At 44.0% G+C, this 19,105-nt stretch overlaps 1 protein-coding gene across 3 annotated transcripts in view; it reads right to left on the reverse strand.

Moving 5' to 3' along the window:
* mgat5 (alpha-1,6-mannosylglycoprotein 6-beta-N-acetylglucosaminyltransferase) overlaps nucleotides 1–19,105 on the reverse strand; it is a 122,376-nt gene that overhangs the window by 53,919 nt on the left and 49,352 nt on the right. For all 3 annotated transcript variants that reach the window (XM_029116597.2, XM_029116598.2, XM_029116599.2), the window contains one exon: nucleotides 2,744–2,820. In XM_029116597.2, coding sequence (XP_028972430.2) covers nucleotides 2,744–2,820 — 77 coding nt within the window. The remainder of the gene's footprint in view (nucleotides 1–2,743; nucleotides 2,821–19,105) is intronic.

The raw sequence follows: 19,105 nt of genomic DNA on the forward strand, positions 1-19,105 counted from the left end.
CACTGTGTCTAAACGCTGAAGGTGCTTTGGTGCTAAGGTGCATTGTCTTGGAGATTCAACCACAGAATCCAGCATTTTTACATTTTCTACAGATGGAGAAGTACAAAAACAATCCGCTACAGCTCTGGGAAAAGTCAGAGTTGGGCTATGACTTGGCCAAGACTGCAGGAGGAATATGGCAATCATTACTCGCTGGGTCAGGAATCAGCGTTCCACTTTTATACTGACACACAAATGCCACCCTGTTCCCTATTTAGTGCACTAATGCTGAAGAGGGGCTCTTGTCAAAAGGTGTGCACTAAAAAGGGAATAGGGTTCCAGCTGGGACAGGGCCTAACTCTTTCCATTGCTGAAATTTCCATCCGATTTTTCAATCTAATTTCCATTGCATTGTTTTTTTGAACAAGTCTTCGCAGAGTGTTTGAAGGTTTATATGGGACTGCCTTTACTAAATATACTGAAATTGACACCCCCCCCCCCCAGTAGGTCTCTTGGGCTTAGAGTCACGCAAGGCAAGATGAAAACATCATGTGCATCTACTTGACTTTAAGGAAATTCTACAGGGGTTTATGTACACCAAAGTAGAAGGCAACCGGCAAGCAGCAAGTGAGCTTCCATTTGCCCTAACAAAACTCTGCTTGATACTATTCTATGGGGGTTTCTGAATTCCAGAGCAGAAGAAAAATCACCACAAATTCTTCAATTGCTCTGGATTTCTTCAGCATGACCGATTAAAACTGTATTGTCTCCGCTTCCTGCTAAAATGTCTAAAGTGTTACTCCGTCCATTTGAGGACAATAAGAGGACAATGGAATAAGTGTTGACAGTAGGAACATTATACCTGTGCATGTATAATATCACACAAGACTAACAGCTAGGATATCAACCATACCCCATAAAAGTCCCAGAGGAATAAAATAAACCTTTACAAGCCAACAGTTCTGTGAGCGGAGGATATTTATTCAAATTCGGCACATCCACAAGGAATATACATCTTTTTACAAGGCCCATCCCGATCACATGATCATCCATCTTAAACAGTCTTCATTCTAAAATGCCCCACCAGGAAAGAGCAATCACTGGTTCTGTAGACAAAATGAGAGTGACAACCGATTCTAGACCATAGAGACAGACAGAGCAGTGCATCCCCCAAAGACCAGCCACACACCTGAACTGCATTTTGATTGGGATTAGTGGTGATTGGTGGTGATCTGTCTGAGATAGGGTGAGGTCACTTTTAGACAAGGTGAGATTACATTTTGAGAAGAGGGTTATTTTTATTTTTCAAAGAGATTGGCAATTTCACTGGGGTGATCATAGCGCCCTGTTAAATTGTGTTCCTTATTCAAACTAAAAAAAAAATACAATCATGAAAGGCAACAGCAAACATGCCCTTGAAAAGTTAGCATTTTCTATTTAGTTATTTATTGACCTTTATTTATACAGAGAAGTCTGGTTTAAAGCTAAGCCCTGCATTGCAACAATAAAAACAAATACAAAATGGAAATAACACATACTTTAAAACACAATTTAAAGATAATCTATCTGAAATTTATAATGTCTTATGGGCATGAAAACATTTAACTTATTATAATTCTGAATGGTATTCCATGAGGGTGGGGCAAAATATTCAAAAGCAGTTTTACTCAGTCCTGAACAGACCCATGGTGTCTCCAGCATGATCCTGTCTTGAGAACTTGTAGCTTATTTCTTCCAACTAATTCTCTCTGTTAAATAGTCAGGGAGTTTTTGCATGACTGAACTTATATAAAAACATCAACCAGTGTCTGGCCCTTCCAGATAACAATGTCTCCCAGCCAACTGAAGCATATAACAGACAGTGATGAAGGCAATAAAATGCAAGGCCAAATAATAGACTACATCCAGAGATTTGAGAACAGATGCTGTATAGAGAAAATGATTCAAGATATGTCTTAGAGATGGTGTGTGGGTTATTGAGAATCAAGTCAAGACAAATATCTTGACTGAGTCAAACAGAAGAAAATTTTTCCATTATAGCACCACATTTCGACAGTCTATTTCATATGTTGAGACACTACTGGCAAAACAGGTGCCAAAGTTTGATACAATACCAATAGCTTTGATTGATGTACATTCATTTCTGTGCCAGACCACACCCACCTCAGTGTTACATCAAATATTTTCCAGAAATGTTAATTTGGTGCAATAGAGTTGTTAATTTGGTGCAATAAATAGTGTTTATTAAAATTTTTCACACTGTTCAAAACATGGAAATCCTAAAAAGAGTACAAATGTCTGGACCTAATAGGTTTGTGAGGCAAATCGGTTCCTGGTGAGGTGAAGGATCTATGTTCCGAATTTCATGACTTTAGGTCAAACAAGGAAATGGTTGTGATCTTACAAAGTTTGCATTTTCAACCAATTGTTATAACGCTCCCAATAAGCAAGTGGTGTAAATTTGTTAGTATGAAGCAACAAGGAACCTATCCAAGTCCTGTCTCTAAATTTCATCCTAAGAGACAAAAAACACAAGGAGGCCAGACATGCTAGACAACCACTAAAAAGAACCAAACAGCGCTTTTGCTTCTGTGGGGCCCGTTTTATCCCTGTTCTGGCTCTTTGAATGCTGATTGGTTGGCCATGCCTAACCACCTTGGTGATCTGAGGATGTTTGGGGGCTGAGCAGATGGCCCTGTGTCATATAATGGAAATGTGTGTGTTTCTGTCTGAGAGTGTCTTGCCCAGCTGTTTTCTCTCTCACCTTGACCTTGCCTTCGCAGTGAGGGAAACCGTCCATGGAGGGAAGCTCACATTTCTCCTGAGCGCCATTCAGCAGATCTGGGGAAACAGAGGAGAGAGGAGGATCGATGAGGTCAGCCGAACAGCCTCAGGATCAAAGAGTGCAGGTGCGGAGTGCACAAACGCAAAGGACATAGGGGGGTGGTTAGCTCACAGGGAGCAGTGAGTCTGTGATAAAAGCACCACTTGAATAAATGTTCCTGGCACACCCAAGTTTTATCACACCTGGACCACCTCCAGGGTATACGGTCATGTGGCGCAAGATGGACCTAGGCAAACTGCAGTTGGCCCCAAACAGAGCAGCACAAAATAGCACCCGAACGTACACTTAGTGCAAATGTCGACCTGGCTTGGCTTAAATTAGAAGAGGGACTGACCGCATCCATGTTGCTTCCGGTACTGCCCAATGGAAGATATTCAAACAGAACATTTGAAGAAATGTTTCCCCTCACCAAGATCATACAAATGTAAAAGAAAATTGTACAAAAAAGAATGCAATGCATTGAACTTGAAAACACCATACATTGGAGCACTGAGGCTACGCTCTTCTATGCTATGCCACTACAGTACATTGACATTGGCATGATTTCCACATACCCGATGCTGCAGACTGACGCAGGTCCAGATCGACTCATCCAGAGCAGATCTGCCTAATCCGCCTGACAGGGTGAAATAACTCTCTGCCAGGCTCACATTGAACAACAGATTGGATGGCGTTGGATGCCCTATTACAAAGCTTGTTTGGAATGGGGTGATAGTCTCATTTCGAAAAGAAAAGGGAATGGCGTCTCCTGAAAAGACCATAAAACCAAGCTCGGATCAATGTACAGGTGCTTATATAAACAGACATACATTTCAACCTCAAATGGTTGAAAAAGACTTGGAAGCATCCCAAAATGCAAGCCTAACCCAATATAGTGGATGAACGTAGCAGACCATTTATTTTTATTTTATAGAGAACAGAGGTGTCATTCTGGGCATAGCCAAGGGTTGATTGGTTCTCTACTTCCACAAACAAATTGTTTGTCCTCATATTCCCGTGAAAATACAGACACCAGGGTCGGGGGACGGTGCCCCATTAAACAACCTGTTACATGACAGATGTATGGTGTATTTTCCCCGGAGGCTGTGTTATAGACTGGTCAATATGGCAGCAGTCAGGAACGAAGGGCAGAGAAGAGGGCTCTGATACACAAAGTCTCTGAGGGAAACTTGGTTTGGACTGACAGCAGGATATTGCCATTGGGTCCGTGGCTAGGCCATGAGTGAATTACAGGGATCAATGGCAAACATATAAACTAATTTGGTAACCAAATAAACTTTAGCAGACCGGGCGTCATACCGCTCGACTCCCTAAGGTTCCTCTTGAAAGTAGTTAAGCCAGTCCTAACCTGTTTGCACCCACATTAAGCCGCTGTAGCCTAAGTGTCTGTACTGAACATATAGATAAGCTTTTCACCATGCATGAGCCATGACAACAACAAAATACATACAAAGGAAACACAATGTAGCCAATAGCCCTGCGGCTGGTCCAAAGCCAAAAACAGGTTATACATCGTCAAGCCAATTAGTCGTGGGTGATTTCTTAGGCCTTGAAGCTCGTCTCGGCCTAAACTCATTGGGTTCTGACACTAGCTGGCGGGTTCAGGCTAAAGATTAGTACACACACCAGTTTGACTGCTTACTTTCTGCTGCATCTCGAATCCAGTACAAACAGATAAACAACAATGTCAGCCTAAGTGAGAGCGAAGAAAATGCATCACACTTCAAATGAAGATAACGTCATGTGATCTCGGCACACTGAGACATTCTATCGTCCCACATCAGTGCGTGTTTCTGTGTGTTTCCTGAACGAGTGGATCTCATTCTGATAAAAGTATGTGGGGACTCAATTCCGGGAAGAATCGCAGAATCTAATTCTGTTTAATGTTTTATCGCTTTGGCTTAATAACCTTCGGAGTGGGCTGTTAAGATGTTATGCTCTGTTTTGGCCCACTCGGCTGTTGAAATATCTACGTTGCGTTTCGTTTCGTTTATTAGCATCCCCATTAGCTATTGCACCCTGAAAGGATCTGAAGATTGTTTTCCATCATTTGACAGAAAGACAGATTTTCAGAGAAAGATGAGGTTTATTCAGAAATATGGGCACCCGAGGAAATACACCCTTATTATGGCAATCAATAGTAATCTACAAAGGAATTACAGACTGAACATTTACATTTACACCCCAAATAACATTAGAACTGGCCTTAGGCGGTTTCGTTTTCACATCATAACATGCATAAAATATCAGAAATGAACCTGTCAGAACAACAAAGTTATGGATTTCAAATTCATGATTACCCCAGCAACATTCGGTGACAAGCTTTGGGTCACAATCACAAGTATCCATTAGTTTCAGTTCATTTGGAAACAGTATTTTGGCTGAAATTATACTCTACTCACTGAACCTTCAAAACAGTGGGTCATATGAATTATTTGGCTTCCATATCACCTCAGATTATGGCACTAAATTCCCCAATTAGTGCCGGACAACTTCGTCAGACTCCAGACCGAGAGCTTTTCTTTAAAAAGGAAGATTACACTGTACAATGTGTGATTAGATAATGAATGAAAGCAAAATGATATGCCTGTTCCTCTGACACTGGGTTACGGATCAGTCTAGGTCTAGGCAAACTAACATTCACAGTCGTGGCCAAAAGTATCACGTTGTCTTCCAAAAGTTGAATAGACCAAAAGCATATTTTTGTACTTCACAGTCACTATTTCAGAACATTTATTTTTATTCAGAGCCTAATATATACTTTTAAATTAGAGAATAAACCGATATGGCCCTGACAAAATTACTGACACCTAAACCTATATTTGGCTGCACAGCCCAAGGCCAAAATAAATGCAATCAAGCGCTTCTTATAGTCATGGATGAGCTTCCTACACCTCTATACTGGCAGTCTGGGACACTTGTTCAAAATGATCCCTTCTCCCAACTGTGGTTTTCAGATCTTTCCAGAGGTTTTCAATTACATTTAGATCAGGACAGGGTGTCTTTGGCAAATTACATTCTGTATATTAAGTATGTAACAATTATAGACAAGACAATGAAAATGTAAATGGAATGTGAAGTAAATTATACACAAATTAAATAAAAAGTGTAATAATGGCAAGACAAAAATGAAATAAAAAGAGAGAAAATGCCAACACACAAAGAAACAAACTTGATAATATTGACATACCATATTCAAACATATTCACATCCACATTCATATTCTCACAATACCGAAAAAGAATTAATTGTTACACCCTGTAACCCGCATCCAATAATATCATACTATTGGGTACAGAAAACCATTGTGTTAGATCCTTCCAACTGATCTGGGTTGAGCTACGGTACCTTCACCAAAACTTAACTAAAACCATTAGAAGGGGCAGAAATATTACTGGCCTGAGATCAGCATTCAGCCCGGAGACTCAACCTACACCTACATGATAAACAGTTAAGAGGAGGAGGATTTGACGTTTGGTGGTTCAGAGCAAAATATGCCCTGTGAAGCAGTTCTTTCCCATTTCAGTGTCGGCTAAAAGAAGCCTTTGAAAGAGACGAGTGAAAGCACACTGTCAGTCAGTGTGTTTGCGGGGATAACTTTAAGGGAGGCAAGGCAAAGAATCAATCCTCTTTCTCACATTATAAACAAGCCTAGCCCTAGCTAGTTATTTTGGATGCGGGCCGATATGTACAGTAGATTTACCTCAGTCCATCTGCAATCAGGTCGACGTGAAACACACCAACATGCATCATCACGCCTAGGAGGAAACTGTTTGTGAGGTCACGAGACTGCTGCCCTGAGACCTGGATCCACTTGGGTTTCCACGGGCAACCGGAGAACAATAGGAGGGAGGAACATTATTAAAGTCCTTCCTGTCGCAGCTGGGCGAACAAAAAGCCTAGCGGGGGATTGAAAGAGATGAGGGGGTCGTGGACCCCGTGCTGAGCCCCATGGCTGGTACGTGGTGTGTGGGTAATCTCAATTACATGAGTGAAAACCAGAAGTTGGCACAATTATGAATACAGAGAAGTGCAGGAATAGGGCAATGTTAGACTTTAGGTTTAGGGAAAGATTTAGGGGTCCTCACAATTACAGTTTAGTTTGCATATCCTGGCAGAAATTGTGAATTTTTTATAGTGATCATATGAAGCCATTTATTATCAGATAGTGGTTAGGCTCCTTATTAAATCATAATGATAACAGAAATTACCCAAATGGCCCTGATCAAAAGTTTGCATACCCTTGAATGTTTGGCCTTGTTACACACACACAACGTGACACACACAGGTGAAAATGGCAATTAAAGGTGAATTTCCCAGAATATGGCTTTTAAAATTGCAATTAGTGTCTGTGTATGAACATGCCTGGTTACAATATGCCCGACAACACCTTGACACACCTCACAGCTACTGGCACTGTAATTTGGAGTGACGAGATCAAAATATAGCTTTATGGTCACAACCATAAGCGCTATGTTTGGAGAGGGGTCAACAAAACCTATAGTGAACAAAATACCATCCCCACTGTGAAGCATGATGGTGGCTCACTGATGCTTTGGGAGTGTGTGAGCTCTAAAGGCAAGATGAATGCAGCATGTTATCAGAAAATACTGGCAGACAATTTGCATTCTTCGGCATGAAAGCTACGCTTGGGATGCTCTTGGACTTTCCAGCATGACAATGACCCTAAGCACAAGGCCAAGTTGACCCTCCAGTGGTTACAGCAGATATGTGAAGGTTCTGGAGTGGCCATCACAGTCTCCTGACCTTAATATCATCAAGCTACTCTGGGGAGATCTCAAACATGCGGTTTATGCAAGACGACCAAAGACCATTTTGCCAAGACGAATGAGCAGGCATACCAACTGCAAGAACTCGGGGCCTCATAGACAACTTTTACAAAAGACTGCACACTGTCATTGAAGCTAAAGGGGGCAATACACAGTATTAAGAACTAGGGGTATGCAGACTTTTCAACAGGGGTCAGCAAATTGTTTTCTTTGTTGCCATGTTTTGTTTTATGATTGTGCCATTGTGTTATGACCTACAGTTGAATGTGAATCCCATAAGAAATAAAATGTGTTTTGCCTGCTCACATTTTACAAACGGTACATATATATATATATTTATTCTCCAAGGGTATGCAAACTTTTGAGCACAACTGTATAGTAAAATGGGGAAAGTGTGTGTGTGTATTCAACCAGCTGATATGAGACAATATCTCACCAGCAAGTGCCAAAACGTGTCTCCTTAAGCCGCTGCTGCTTTATTCAAGCAGAAAGAGCAGGCTGTCGCTTAGTTGCAGTCTAAATATAGCCACGCTATTACCAAATATAGGAGAAGTGGTGTTTAAACTGCACAGGAGTTCTCTCACGCTGTGTCTTCTTTAAAGAACATCTTTAAGGCTGATTAGCATCTAAGTCAGATGAACTACACAACCATGTTCAGGATATAGACTGACATCCGGCGCTGCCGTCAAGGCAACCGTAGTGCCGATCAGTAACGTGAGGAACGTGCACACCTGAAGGGGCGGAGTTAAAACAAACACGCTGGTGTGTGCATGCTCATGTACAAAGACAGACAATGAAGCACATGAGGAAGGTCCTGGAGAAAAATGCCCATCTACTACCTTCTTTAAATATGTTAATAAAGTCCCCTAAGTGTTAGATAAACCACAGGATTAACCTGACTTGGTGTAGGGCCATTGTGAAAGAAACGTACGCTACTATAAATACGGTTGGAGTCACATAGACATTTCATTGTTTTCCATGAAAACCTACATGAAACGAGTTTGGATAGGAACTATAGCATAATGAATAGGAAATATAGTCATTGACATGGTTAGAATTCATGATTTTTTATTGAAATAATAATGGTGTCCTTTAAAACTTTGCTTTTGTCAAATAATCCTCCATTTGCAGCAATTACAGTCGTACATACTTTTGGCATTCTAGTTGTTAATTTGTTGAGGTAATCTGAAGAGATTTCATCCCATGCTTCCGGAAGCACCTCCCACAAGTTGGATTGGCTTGATTGGCACTTTTTACATACCATCAGGTCATTCTGCTCCTACAACAGCTCGATTGGGTTGTGATCCGGTGACTGTGCTGGCCACTCCATTATAGAAAGAGTAGCAGTTGACTGATCTTCCATAAATTGTTTTTCCATTGTTTGGAGCTGTGCTTTGGGTCATTGGCCTTGGAAATTGGCTCCAATCAAATGCCGTCCACATGGTATGGCTTGGCATTGCAAAATGGAGTGATAGCCATCCTTCAAAATCCCCTTTACCCTGTACAAATCTCTCACTTCAGTACAACCAAACCACCCCCAGACCATCACATTGCCCACAACATGCTTGACAAATGGCATCAAAAGCACTCCTCCAGCATCTTTTCATTTGGTCTGCATCTCATGAATGTTTTTCTTTGCAATCTGAAAACCTTAAACTTAGATTCCTCTGTCCATTGTCTGTATTCTTCTGCCCATTTTAATCTGTCAGCCAGTCGAAGATATTACTTTTTCTCTGCAACTGCCTAGAAGGCCAGTATCCCAGAGTTGCCACAGTTGACGTTGAGATCTATTCTGGTTAGAGCCAGTTTGAGCTGTTATGTGAAGGCAGTAGTACACAGTGTGGTACGAGATCTTCAGTTTTTTGGCAATTTTCCACATGGAAGAGCTTTCATTTTTCTGAACAAGAAAAGACTGATGTTCTTCGTTTCTGGCCATTTTGAGCCTGTAATCGAACCCTCAATTCCTGATGCTTCAGATACTAAACTACTCACAAAAAGGACATTTTATTGCTTCTTTAATCAGCAAGACGGTTTTCAGCTCTGCTAACATAATTGCAAAAAAACAATTAGCCAGTTTTCTAATAATCAATTAGCCTTTCAAAATGATAAACAGGGATTTGCACAATGTGCCATTGGAACAGGACTGATTGTTGCGTTCTGTATGCTTCTGTATGCCTTCAAGATATTCCATTCAAAATCAGCTTTTTCCAGATACAATAGTCATTTACAACATTAACAATGTCTACTCTGTATTTCTGATCCATTTGATGTGTTTTATTGGAAAAGTAGCTTTTCTTTCGAAAACAAGGCCATTTCTAAGTGACCCTGAACTTCTCAACGGTAATGTAACCGAGAGACATTCTTTGGAAACATTAGAGAAGAGAAAGCGAAAATCCCCTCCACCGGCGCGGAGAGGAAACAAAGGCTGATGAGGAACAAACTTTTTGCAATCCCAACCACACCTCTCCCTGCAAGACAGGTACACAGAAAAAAGGAATGTGACTGCGGTGGAGAGATGACAGGTTCAGCAGCATTGCGTAACACCACTTCCATGGAACCCTTACGACATCGCAGGGCTACTCTTTGACGAAGTGCTACCGGGCTAGGGTGGCAACACCCTGAAGAGATCTTACACACCCCTCTTCACAGATGGACCTTTTGACATCTGGCACTCACAAACACTTTGTACTTGGGGGAATTTAAATAAGAGACAAGTATGATTTACCATGGCAGCAACTCAGGGAAAACTTTTTAAAGATCCATTTTGAGGCGTTTTATGCTTTGGACAGGAAAGCCCACGCTGTGGCAGTGTGTGTTCTGCAGGTGGCCGATTGGACTGCTGGACAACCCCTAGGCAACAGTCAACATGTCGTAACCTATATCTCAGGTTTTTGACAGGTCGTCTGTGTCATTGGTTTTGTGTTTGGAGTTTTGCCGCTAATCCGATGGGCAGAAAACACATCACAGTGGAGAAATGTGGCCCTTGTGAGGAGAGGGATCTACCGTATGTCAAACAGCGTTGATGAAGCATGTGTAATGTATGAACAGGTGTCACCTCTCCAAACTGTGGCCAGTCACGTAGCCATATCAACGCACTTTCATGACTCGAGGAAAGTGGTTGTGAGTAATTTGTAGAGAGGAAAAAGTAATGTTTTCTCCCTTTGTGTTTACGTCTGAAGTGTTCATTAAGCCAAGTGCAGGTTTAGACTTAAAGCCGAAACCTAAAAGATCTTTATACTCAAGCCTCTCTTTACAGTCAACCAAGGACCAGGAGAAAAAAGGGACCGCATCATTTCAAGATCTTTCCCCAGCTTTTGTTCACTTTCTCTAACTCTCTCCCCTTCTCTCTCTAACCGCTTCTTATCAACCATCAAAACCACAGCGCAAACGACAACTTCGGGGACACTTTGCTGACGAGAGTGACGAGCGAAGATGTCTTTGAACACCTCATCAATTAGGCAAGAGGCAGCTAATCGACAGTGACCTCTCAGCCACAGGCCAGCAGCCTGTATGCTTTTAGTGAAAGGGCAAAGTATGAGTGTGTGTGTTTGTATGTGTGTTCATATACAGGATTGAAGGGGGTGTTGTGGGAGTGGAGGAGCTGTTTGGTAATGACCAAATGTGGAGCTTTCCTTAGAGTCAAAACAAAAAACACATGTCTGGAGCAAGGCTGCACGAGAGGCTGCTGACACACTCTGTTCCACTCTGTTCTGTGGAACAGTCAACAGGAAACATCGTTATTTCTCTCAATAGGGTTTCACCTGTACTTCAGCACAGAACAAATTGTCTGTCCGTGTGTGCTCGTCTTCTCATGGCTACGAGCTTCAACCAGAAAGTCGATGTTACAGCGCAGCAGTGCGAAAACCCTCAGCTCCCAGAGTGACCATAGGAGCCAAGACATGATTACCACCTCAACCTCTCGGATTCAAATTTGACTTGTTAGTTCAGAATTAGGAGAGGGGGAAAAAATTTAAGCTAGGTCTGTACCTACAGTAGGAGAAACTTCAGCCTAAAATAAATATGAAAACACACCTTTTTCCGTAATGTGCGAGAAAAACATGCTCTTGCACATTGCCCTTTGGGGTGATGTTTTCTCAAATGCAAAATCACCCGACCTGAACTTGGATTAATTTAAATGTCAGACTACGCTACCCAAGGTTGCGTAATATGTTGCATCATAAAACAGCGGCCTTATCATCACCATATCTGACCTGGTTTGAACTCAAGTACAGAAGTTATTTTTCCTAGTGTAGCAGAAACTGGCTACTATAGCAGTCCGTAAATGGCCTTTAAGTACATGACACGCCTTGAAATACCAGGACTGCATGTATCTGCATTTCTGTGGATCAACGCCTTCTTCTGGAGTACCCGTGCTCCAATCCTAACCTGAAATCTAAGAGAGGCATATTCAAATCTGACTCCAGATCACAGGGCGAAGTCGTTGGACTTAGCACACTGCACAAGCCCTTTGAATGAAACATGGAAATGCTATTCAAAGTAAAGTCCCTGAAATGCAGAATGCAAAACCACGTGCAACCTCATCCTACACTCAGTTTCTAGCAACAGTAGTCTCGTAGCGCGGCTGCCATGTTTGCATGGCATTACCCATGCAGGAAAGACCATCGGCCAGGCCCCAGGGCTATGTGATGTTACATTCCTATGCGCACAGCCTGTGGGGTTGGGCTGGCTGAAATGTCTCCTGTATCCCGACTCAAGCCTGGCGACTGCCAACACGAACATCCACACATTCTCAATTACACAACGTGAATCGATACGAGTTTAGCGCGGTCCCGGGGCTGTTTGCTGTGCCCTAGACCGTTTCTGTCATCATCACAGCGGCGGATACCCAGGGAGCGGCTTCCAAGAGGGGGTGACTGCTTGCCTTTAATTCCTCAATCTAACACCTCGAACCCAAGGGGAGAATCAGATGTGCCCGCAGCCGCGACACGTGCTGTACGAATACTGCCGTGTTCCCAAAAGAGGCTTGGCTTATGTTTATTCCATCAGAACTTATTCAGAGTCACTGTGAGCTGTAACAAAAGCCAAATGTTGAGAAACGAAAGGGATTAGATATAGTGTGACGCGCTGCTCACCATCCCCTGGGATACAGCTGCCTTGTTCTTGTCTTACACAAGAAAGGAGAGAGAGGGAGGGAGAGAGTCAGGGGGAGAAAGGGTGGGGTGAGAGATGGGGGGGGTAGACAGGGGGAGAGGGAGGCGAGAGAGGAAGAGGAGGAGTGAAGAAAAACAGTGAGGGAAAAAAAAGCTAGATAAAGGGAGAGGAGGGATGAAATAGAGAAAGGAAAGAGGGATGTGGAGAGAAGGGGCGACGGAGAGAAAGAGATTCAACTGAGCGCATGGAGCCTGGCCAATTCATGGCTGCCCGTAGGTGTTCTCCCTACATCATCCCGCCTCATCCGATTCCGTCCAGAGATGTACATGACTCGGGCCCATTCAGGCCTTGATCGGGCTGAGCGGTGACGTATGGGTAGGTTACCCAGGGGGGAGAACAGTGAACAGGCAACAAAGGGATTATCATAAGAGTGGAAGAACAGCACTGTAGCGCGCGGCGTCTCCCAGAAAACAGTGGATGCAGCCATGACAGGTCTGTTTACGACGCAACCGCCGCTACAAGGGCACTGGAAATAGAGCGGACAAAGAGTTTAACCATCTAATAGGGAAAATGACAGCTTACAGTGCGAGAGACGCCTACTCCGTTACAGATATCCCCCTGCCGTCATTGGCAGTAATGTCCTCGCCCATTTCGCCCAGTGGTACAGTGTCCTCCATTGTGAGCTCTCTAACGGAGGAGATATGTTGCCCCATCTCTCAACCTCATGCAGTTTGTTTGCAATTATATTCTCATTTTCACACCATATGAAAAGTGTCTCTGGGGGAGACCTCCATTTACTGCGCTTTAACAAAAGAGAGCTGGGGGAGGGTGGGTGGGTTGGGGGGGGGGGTCCTGCTGTACTGTAACCAGCTTGCTAAATCCGCCCTGACGCAAAGCTGAGGCCTTGCCTGCCCGCGGCCCAAATGGTCCCCCTATTCCCTATATTGAGTGGCGCTTTTAAGCACATTTAAGCGGACAAGGTTGTGATTCGGGAAGGGGCCAGGGAGTCGTTTCCAGCTGCATCTGTTAGCGGCCGGCTCCAGGAAAAAAACCTGGAAACGTTCGGCAGTGCTCTCGAAAACACGCTTCAATGTTTTCCATCACGCTGTCACGCAGGTGAACGTGAAACACAGAGCAGGTGTTATCTCACTTCCAACAGTGATAAGGAAATCCAAAAGCCATTCAGAATAAACGTTTCCTTTCTGGCTCCTGAGACACCGAGACTGCTTTGTAGTGTGGCACTTTGTTTGAAAGGCAAAAGCAAGGCTATCCAGCTTACAGGCTGTTCAAAAGCCTTTTTCTTTCGGCTACGATCGTGTGATGCCGACACCCAGCACACAAGACTCCGACTGTTCAACGCGGTCGCCAGGGGCTCCGGGGGAGGGCCTTGCGGGTCGACGGTTGACACGTCAGGGCACCAAGGCAAGCTGAGGAGAGGTGACCCGTGCAACACCGGTAGTTCGGTGAACCCAAACTGGTGCCAAGAGAAAATTGCACGAGACCGGATGCCCCTACAACGAGCGCTGACACGGGGACGTTACAATCAGCACACAAACCAACACATTGTTGTCCGTGGCACGGCGGATCTACCCGTGTCCTTATTGAGCACATTAAAGATTGGCACGGTAAGGGGACTTCGTGAGATGTTTGCAGGAAATTTGGGTACATGACTGTTCAGGAACAACATTCCACACTGCCGTACGGATGTTATTGTGTTAAAAACCATCTTAGAGCTTTCCGCGACGGCAATGCGTATGTCTTGAATGACAAAGAAAAGTAATTAGAAAATGCCCTTCAGCCGGGCAACAGACGTTGCTAGCTGACGGAAGCTAACACCTCTCTCATAATTCGAGAGCTACCCGAAACGGAGCGGTTGCTGTGGAAACCTGCACAGAAAAGAGGGCGTCGAGGGGGGGGTCTGCATGCTTAAACGTGCACGGAACGGGGGATCTGCATGCTTAAACGTGCACGGAACAGGGGATCTGCATGCTTAATTGGCACAGAATGGGGGATCTGCATGCTTAAACGTGCAAAGAACGGGGGATCTGCATGCTTAAACGTGCACGGAACAGGGGACCTGCATGCTTAAACGTGCACGGAACGGGAAGGGATGTTTATTCGGATAGGATGGGGAACGCTTTTGGGGTGACAAGCTGTGGTGGGATCAGCAGAGGAAAAACAATGACCGGAAAAGACAGGCCAGGAATTCGTTTTCACTTCCGTGCCCACCTCTAGTCGACACACACCTGCCAGTCAGCTTCTGAGTCGGACCCTCTCAGCGTGCCTTGTACCTGCTGATGAGCTGCCAGGCAAACATGCCCTGGCATGGTCCTGCCACGTAGCATCCTTCAGAGAGCCCCCCGGGGGCAACGGTCAGCCCGTGCAACGACAGAAAAAGGCCAAAGCATTACAGCCGAGAAATGCCCCCAGATAATGTCAGGCTTTTACAAAAGATAGGTTTAGTCACTGAGGCGAGCCACCAAGGTTTCTTAAGAGGCACAGACGGCACGTGTGTTTACACGCACACAAGGAGATTGCGCCGCACAATGATAACCGTGGACGTCATTATGACGAGTCCTACTGCCGCGCAGACGTCAAAAAAGTCGATGGCGGGTGGGGCAGTAACATCCGTACGAGCTGGGGTGTACATAGACAAGAACCCCTATGAACTCAGCAGGTTACAGTTAGAACGAAAGGACGGGCTGTGGTATTTGGCCAAGTGCAGCTCTTATGGACAGCCCTTAGCTGTGGTATAATGGCCAACTACCACAATCCCCTGAGGTGTCTTATTGCCATTACAAACTGGTTACCGATGTAATTAGAAGAGTCAAATGTATGCTGTCATAAACGGGATATGCTGTCTGATATATTAGCTTTCATGACTCTGAACCGCCTGTTTTATTATTCCATTTTAACATTCTGTAACACTACATCTTCTTGAACAGGCCCCAGGTAATTGGCCGGAGAGTGCTGGCGGGATTGACGGATTTGTTTAACGGAGAGGCCTAAGACTGAATAGTGTCCGTCAGTGGGAGACGTATGGGCGTTCGGGAATGGAGAGCATCCCTCAGCACCTGATTAGCATTGATTAAGAACGCAGGGGACTCTGAGGTAAACCCAGTGCCTTTTGAGCCGCGCTGACAGACCGCAGCAACATCATCTTTAAGGTGAGGGCGGGGTGAATGGCCTGAGCATCATAACCACAGATGCGCCGATGCCTTTTACGCCACAGGATTGACATGTCAACATAACTCAGGCGTGTTACGTCGAAGGCTACACACAGTTGAGTGATGGTGCTCCCAGCTGTTCCAGGAGACTGACATTCGCATGCCCGGCGGGATTATTTTCAGCAGGGGCGGTGGTCTGCGAGATGAAATCGCGAGCGCCGTTATACTCCCGCCTGAGCCACGCTGTGATGAGTTACGGCTCCTGGGCGCACAAAGGCCCGAGACATCCTTGTCCCCGGAGGCGTCACTGAAACCTCTGCCCTTCGTCGTCTGTGTGGCGGTCGCGTGTCCCTGCTCAGGGGTAATGCAATGGATGACAAAGAGATAACCAGGACAAAGAGATGGGCCTTTCTGAGGCAGAAAAGGCCGGGTTTTGTCACAGGCTCACGCCGGGCAGCGTCTCAAAAACGACGGCCTCCTCCCCGCAAATCACACCGCCTGGCCCTCAACCAAAAGTAACATTGACACCTTTCAAAGGCAGCCAGCGAGGGGGAGTCAAGGAGACAGCACGAGCCCTGGCCTTCTATTCGCTTACGCCCTCCAACCCTCTCCACCCTCCACTGGCCTACTTCAACGGAGGGACAGGTAACAAGCAACACCAGCACTGTTCAGAAACCACCGCTCGATTACTGGCCACGTCAACACAAAGCAGACAGACAAGGTCATTCAGAGCGGTGCTCAATCCCACCCCGCCGAGCCCTATCCAGATTAAGCTGTGCTCTGCTGAGAGGAGCCTCTGTGTGGCAGGCGGACGGCCCGGTGGCTGTGCCGGGAATCGGCAGCTCAGGCCAGGCGAGTGATTGCTTTCCCCTCAGAGCTCAGATTGCGTGGCCACGGACGGATTGGAGACCAAGGCGTCTATTCAGGCCCGCTGACAGGTTCCCCTCAAATCCTCTCTGTAGAGGTGACCTTCTAGAGTTCAAGGGACTGCAGACAAAAGATTCTGTCTGAATCTCTGCACATTTACAGAGATGTTGACTGATGAGCCCACAAGTCTACAAAGTCTCTTTATGTAACAAAGATCTTTTCAATGACATTATAGACACACATTTGAAAACTAGCCATACCGGTTTATTTTTTTGGTACAGCATATAGTGCTTTTGTTTTTACTTTTATTTTTTATGTACATACACCTTTTCCTCTCCTCTTGCCATTGTCAACGGCCAGGTCGTCACTGAAAACGAGAATTGGCCAAACTGACAAAAAAAAGAATGTGAAATCCACATTTTCTAATGAAATAGCATTGTTATGGATTAGAAACCCATTAATGAAATTCACAGGTATTCATGCTTAAACATTTCTGCGGCAGCTCATTGGAAACTGTCCTCATCACACAAAAAACAAGAAGGTTGAATATTTCAGAACGTATTGTGTGTGTTTTATCTGAGGTGTAATGCTATTTGTCACAGACTAATGTCACGCTCTAGAGGAGGGTTGTGCAGCAATCTGCACACCGCTAACAGCCTTCAGCAGCGCTGTGCCCTCAAACAAGGACAGCGTTAGATTAGATCTCATTCAAAAGTCTTACTTGTTTTTACATTCAAATTCCAGCCATATTTGTATATTTGTGGCCTGTATGACAGTCAGCTCCAGAATGTGAAAATAAAGCCTGCTTCTGTGCTTCTCCAAATACAATGGAACCCGCAGATGGTTAACAGTAGTAATCAAATGAGCAATGAGAAAAAAAAAAAAGGTCCAACTGCTCTACAGAATATGCAAATATTCATACAGCGTCTGCAAAAAGACAATAACTTTTGGTAGACGACAGTGGGGCTAATTAATATGAAGCATGGGGTAGCCCATGAACCTGCATCAAACGCTTGTCCAATCTCTACAACCTCACTTCAACAAACAAGTGCATGTGTATTTCTATCCATTTGCATACTTGAACTTGATTGACAGCTTTATGATCTGGCTTTACCACTACCACAGCTGCGCTACCGCTGCCAAATGTCAAACGCACACTTTTAGCAATAAGGAATAAAACAATGTTATTTACTTAGCTATATATTTATTTAGAGGTTGTAAAATATAAAACAACCAATACTCTCATGACTCAATTATTGTCAAACAAGTTGTGATTGATATAGATTTACAGCAGGGAGTTAAAAACCAAAACCAAAACTCCACAGCCGGTTAAGCTTCATTTGGGTTGGCAATGTGCTGATCCACCGTTCCACAGCCCAGCAGGACATTTCTAAACATTCTCTCCTGGAATCATTCTTTTTTTAATATTGTATATTTTGTCTAATTTTCTTGTATATAACTGTATTATTACGAGGCACATTAATTTATGTCCCGGCACAAGTTTCCTAATTGTACATATAGTATTGGACTAAATCTTACTACACTGCTAAAACAGGGGTTAATGAACAACTTATACAGTTTTGCTAAAAAAATCTTCCTGAATTGTTTTTTCAGTTTCATTTTGGCCTGATTTAAAGAAATTTTGACATTACAATACAAATAAACATGAATACAATAAAGTTGTCCAAAAGATAACCGGTATCTTGTTAGATTGCCAGAAGAAAGGTCATAGAAAATTGAGGAAATTGGGCAAGTTCTAGAGAACAAGAATATCTACATCTAATGAACAAGTCTTAAAGGTCACTTCCTTGAAAGATGGAATGCAAACCAGTGAAGCACTTCCATAACATCTGGGCACCAAAGTACAGACTTTGACTGTCTTATAAAAAAATTCCATCTTTGACTGATTGGCAAATATGTTCTGTTAGCATGATACTGACCCTAAACACACAGCAAAGACTAGAAATCTGCCCATGCAATGTTTAAAAGATGAGATTGAACATATTTTCTTCCTCAACCAACTGTCTGACAAACAAGTGGCTCGGAGTTTCCATTTAATTGCAGAGTAGGTCTCAAATGTCAAAGCTTTGTCTTGCACAGCGAAACAGATAATCGCAATAGTGTTTATTGTGTTTAAATAAGTCTACATGTAAGAAGCACTGGCAGAGACAGTCATCCCAAACAGCTGTAACTGGTCAGGGAGTCAGGCACTCTCACAGTCTAAATCTTTGTCTAGAGACTAGTTGTTTTTCTCAAAGTTCTTGGGAAGGTTATGTTGATTCATCCATAGACATCTGTGAGGTGGGCTAGGCCACTGGGCAGGCACACCATGTTTGTCTCCCAAC

This window comes from Esox lucius, chromosome 22, assembly GCF_011004845.1.
Source record: "Esox lucius isolate fEsoLuc1 chromosome 22, fEsoLuc1.pri, whole genome shotgun sequence".
Lineage (NCBI taxonomy): Eukaryota > Metazoa > Chordata > Actinopteri > Esociformes > Esocidae > Esox > Esox lucius.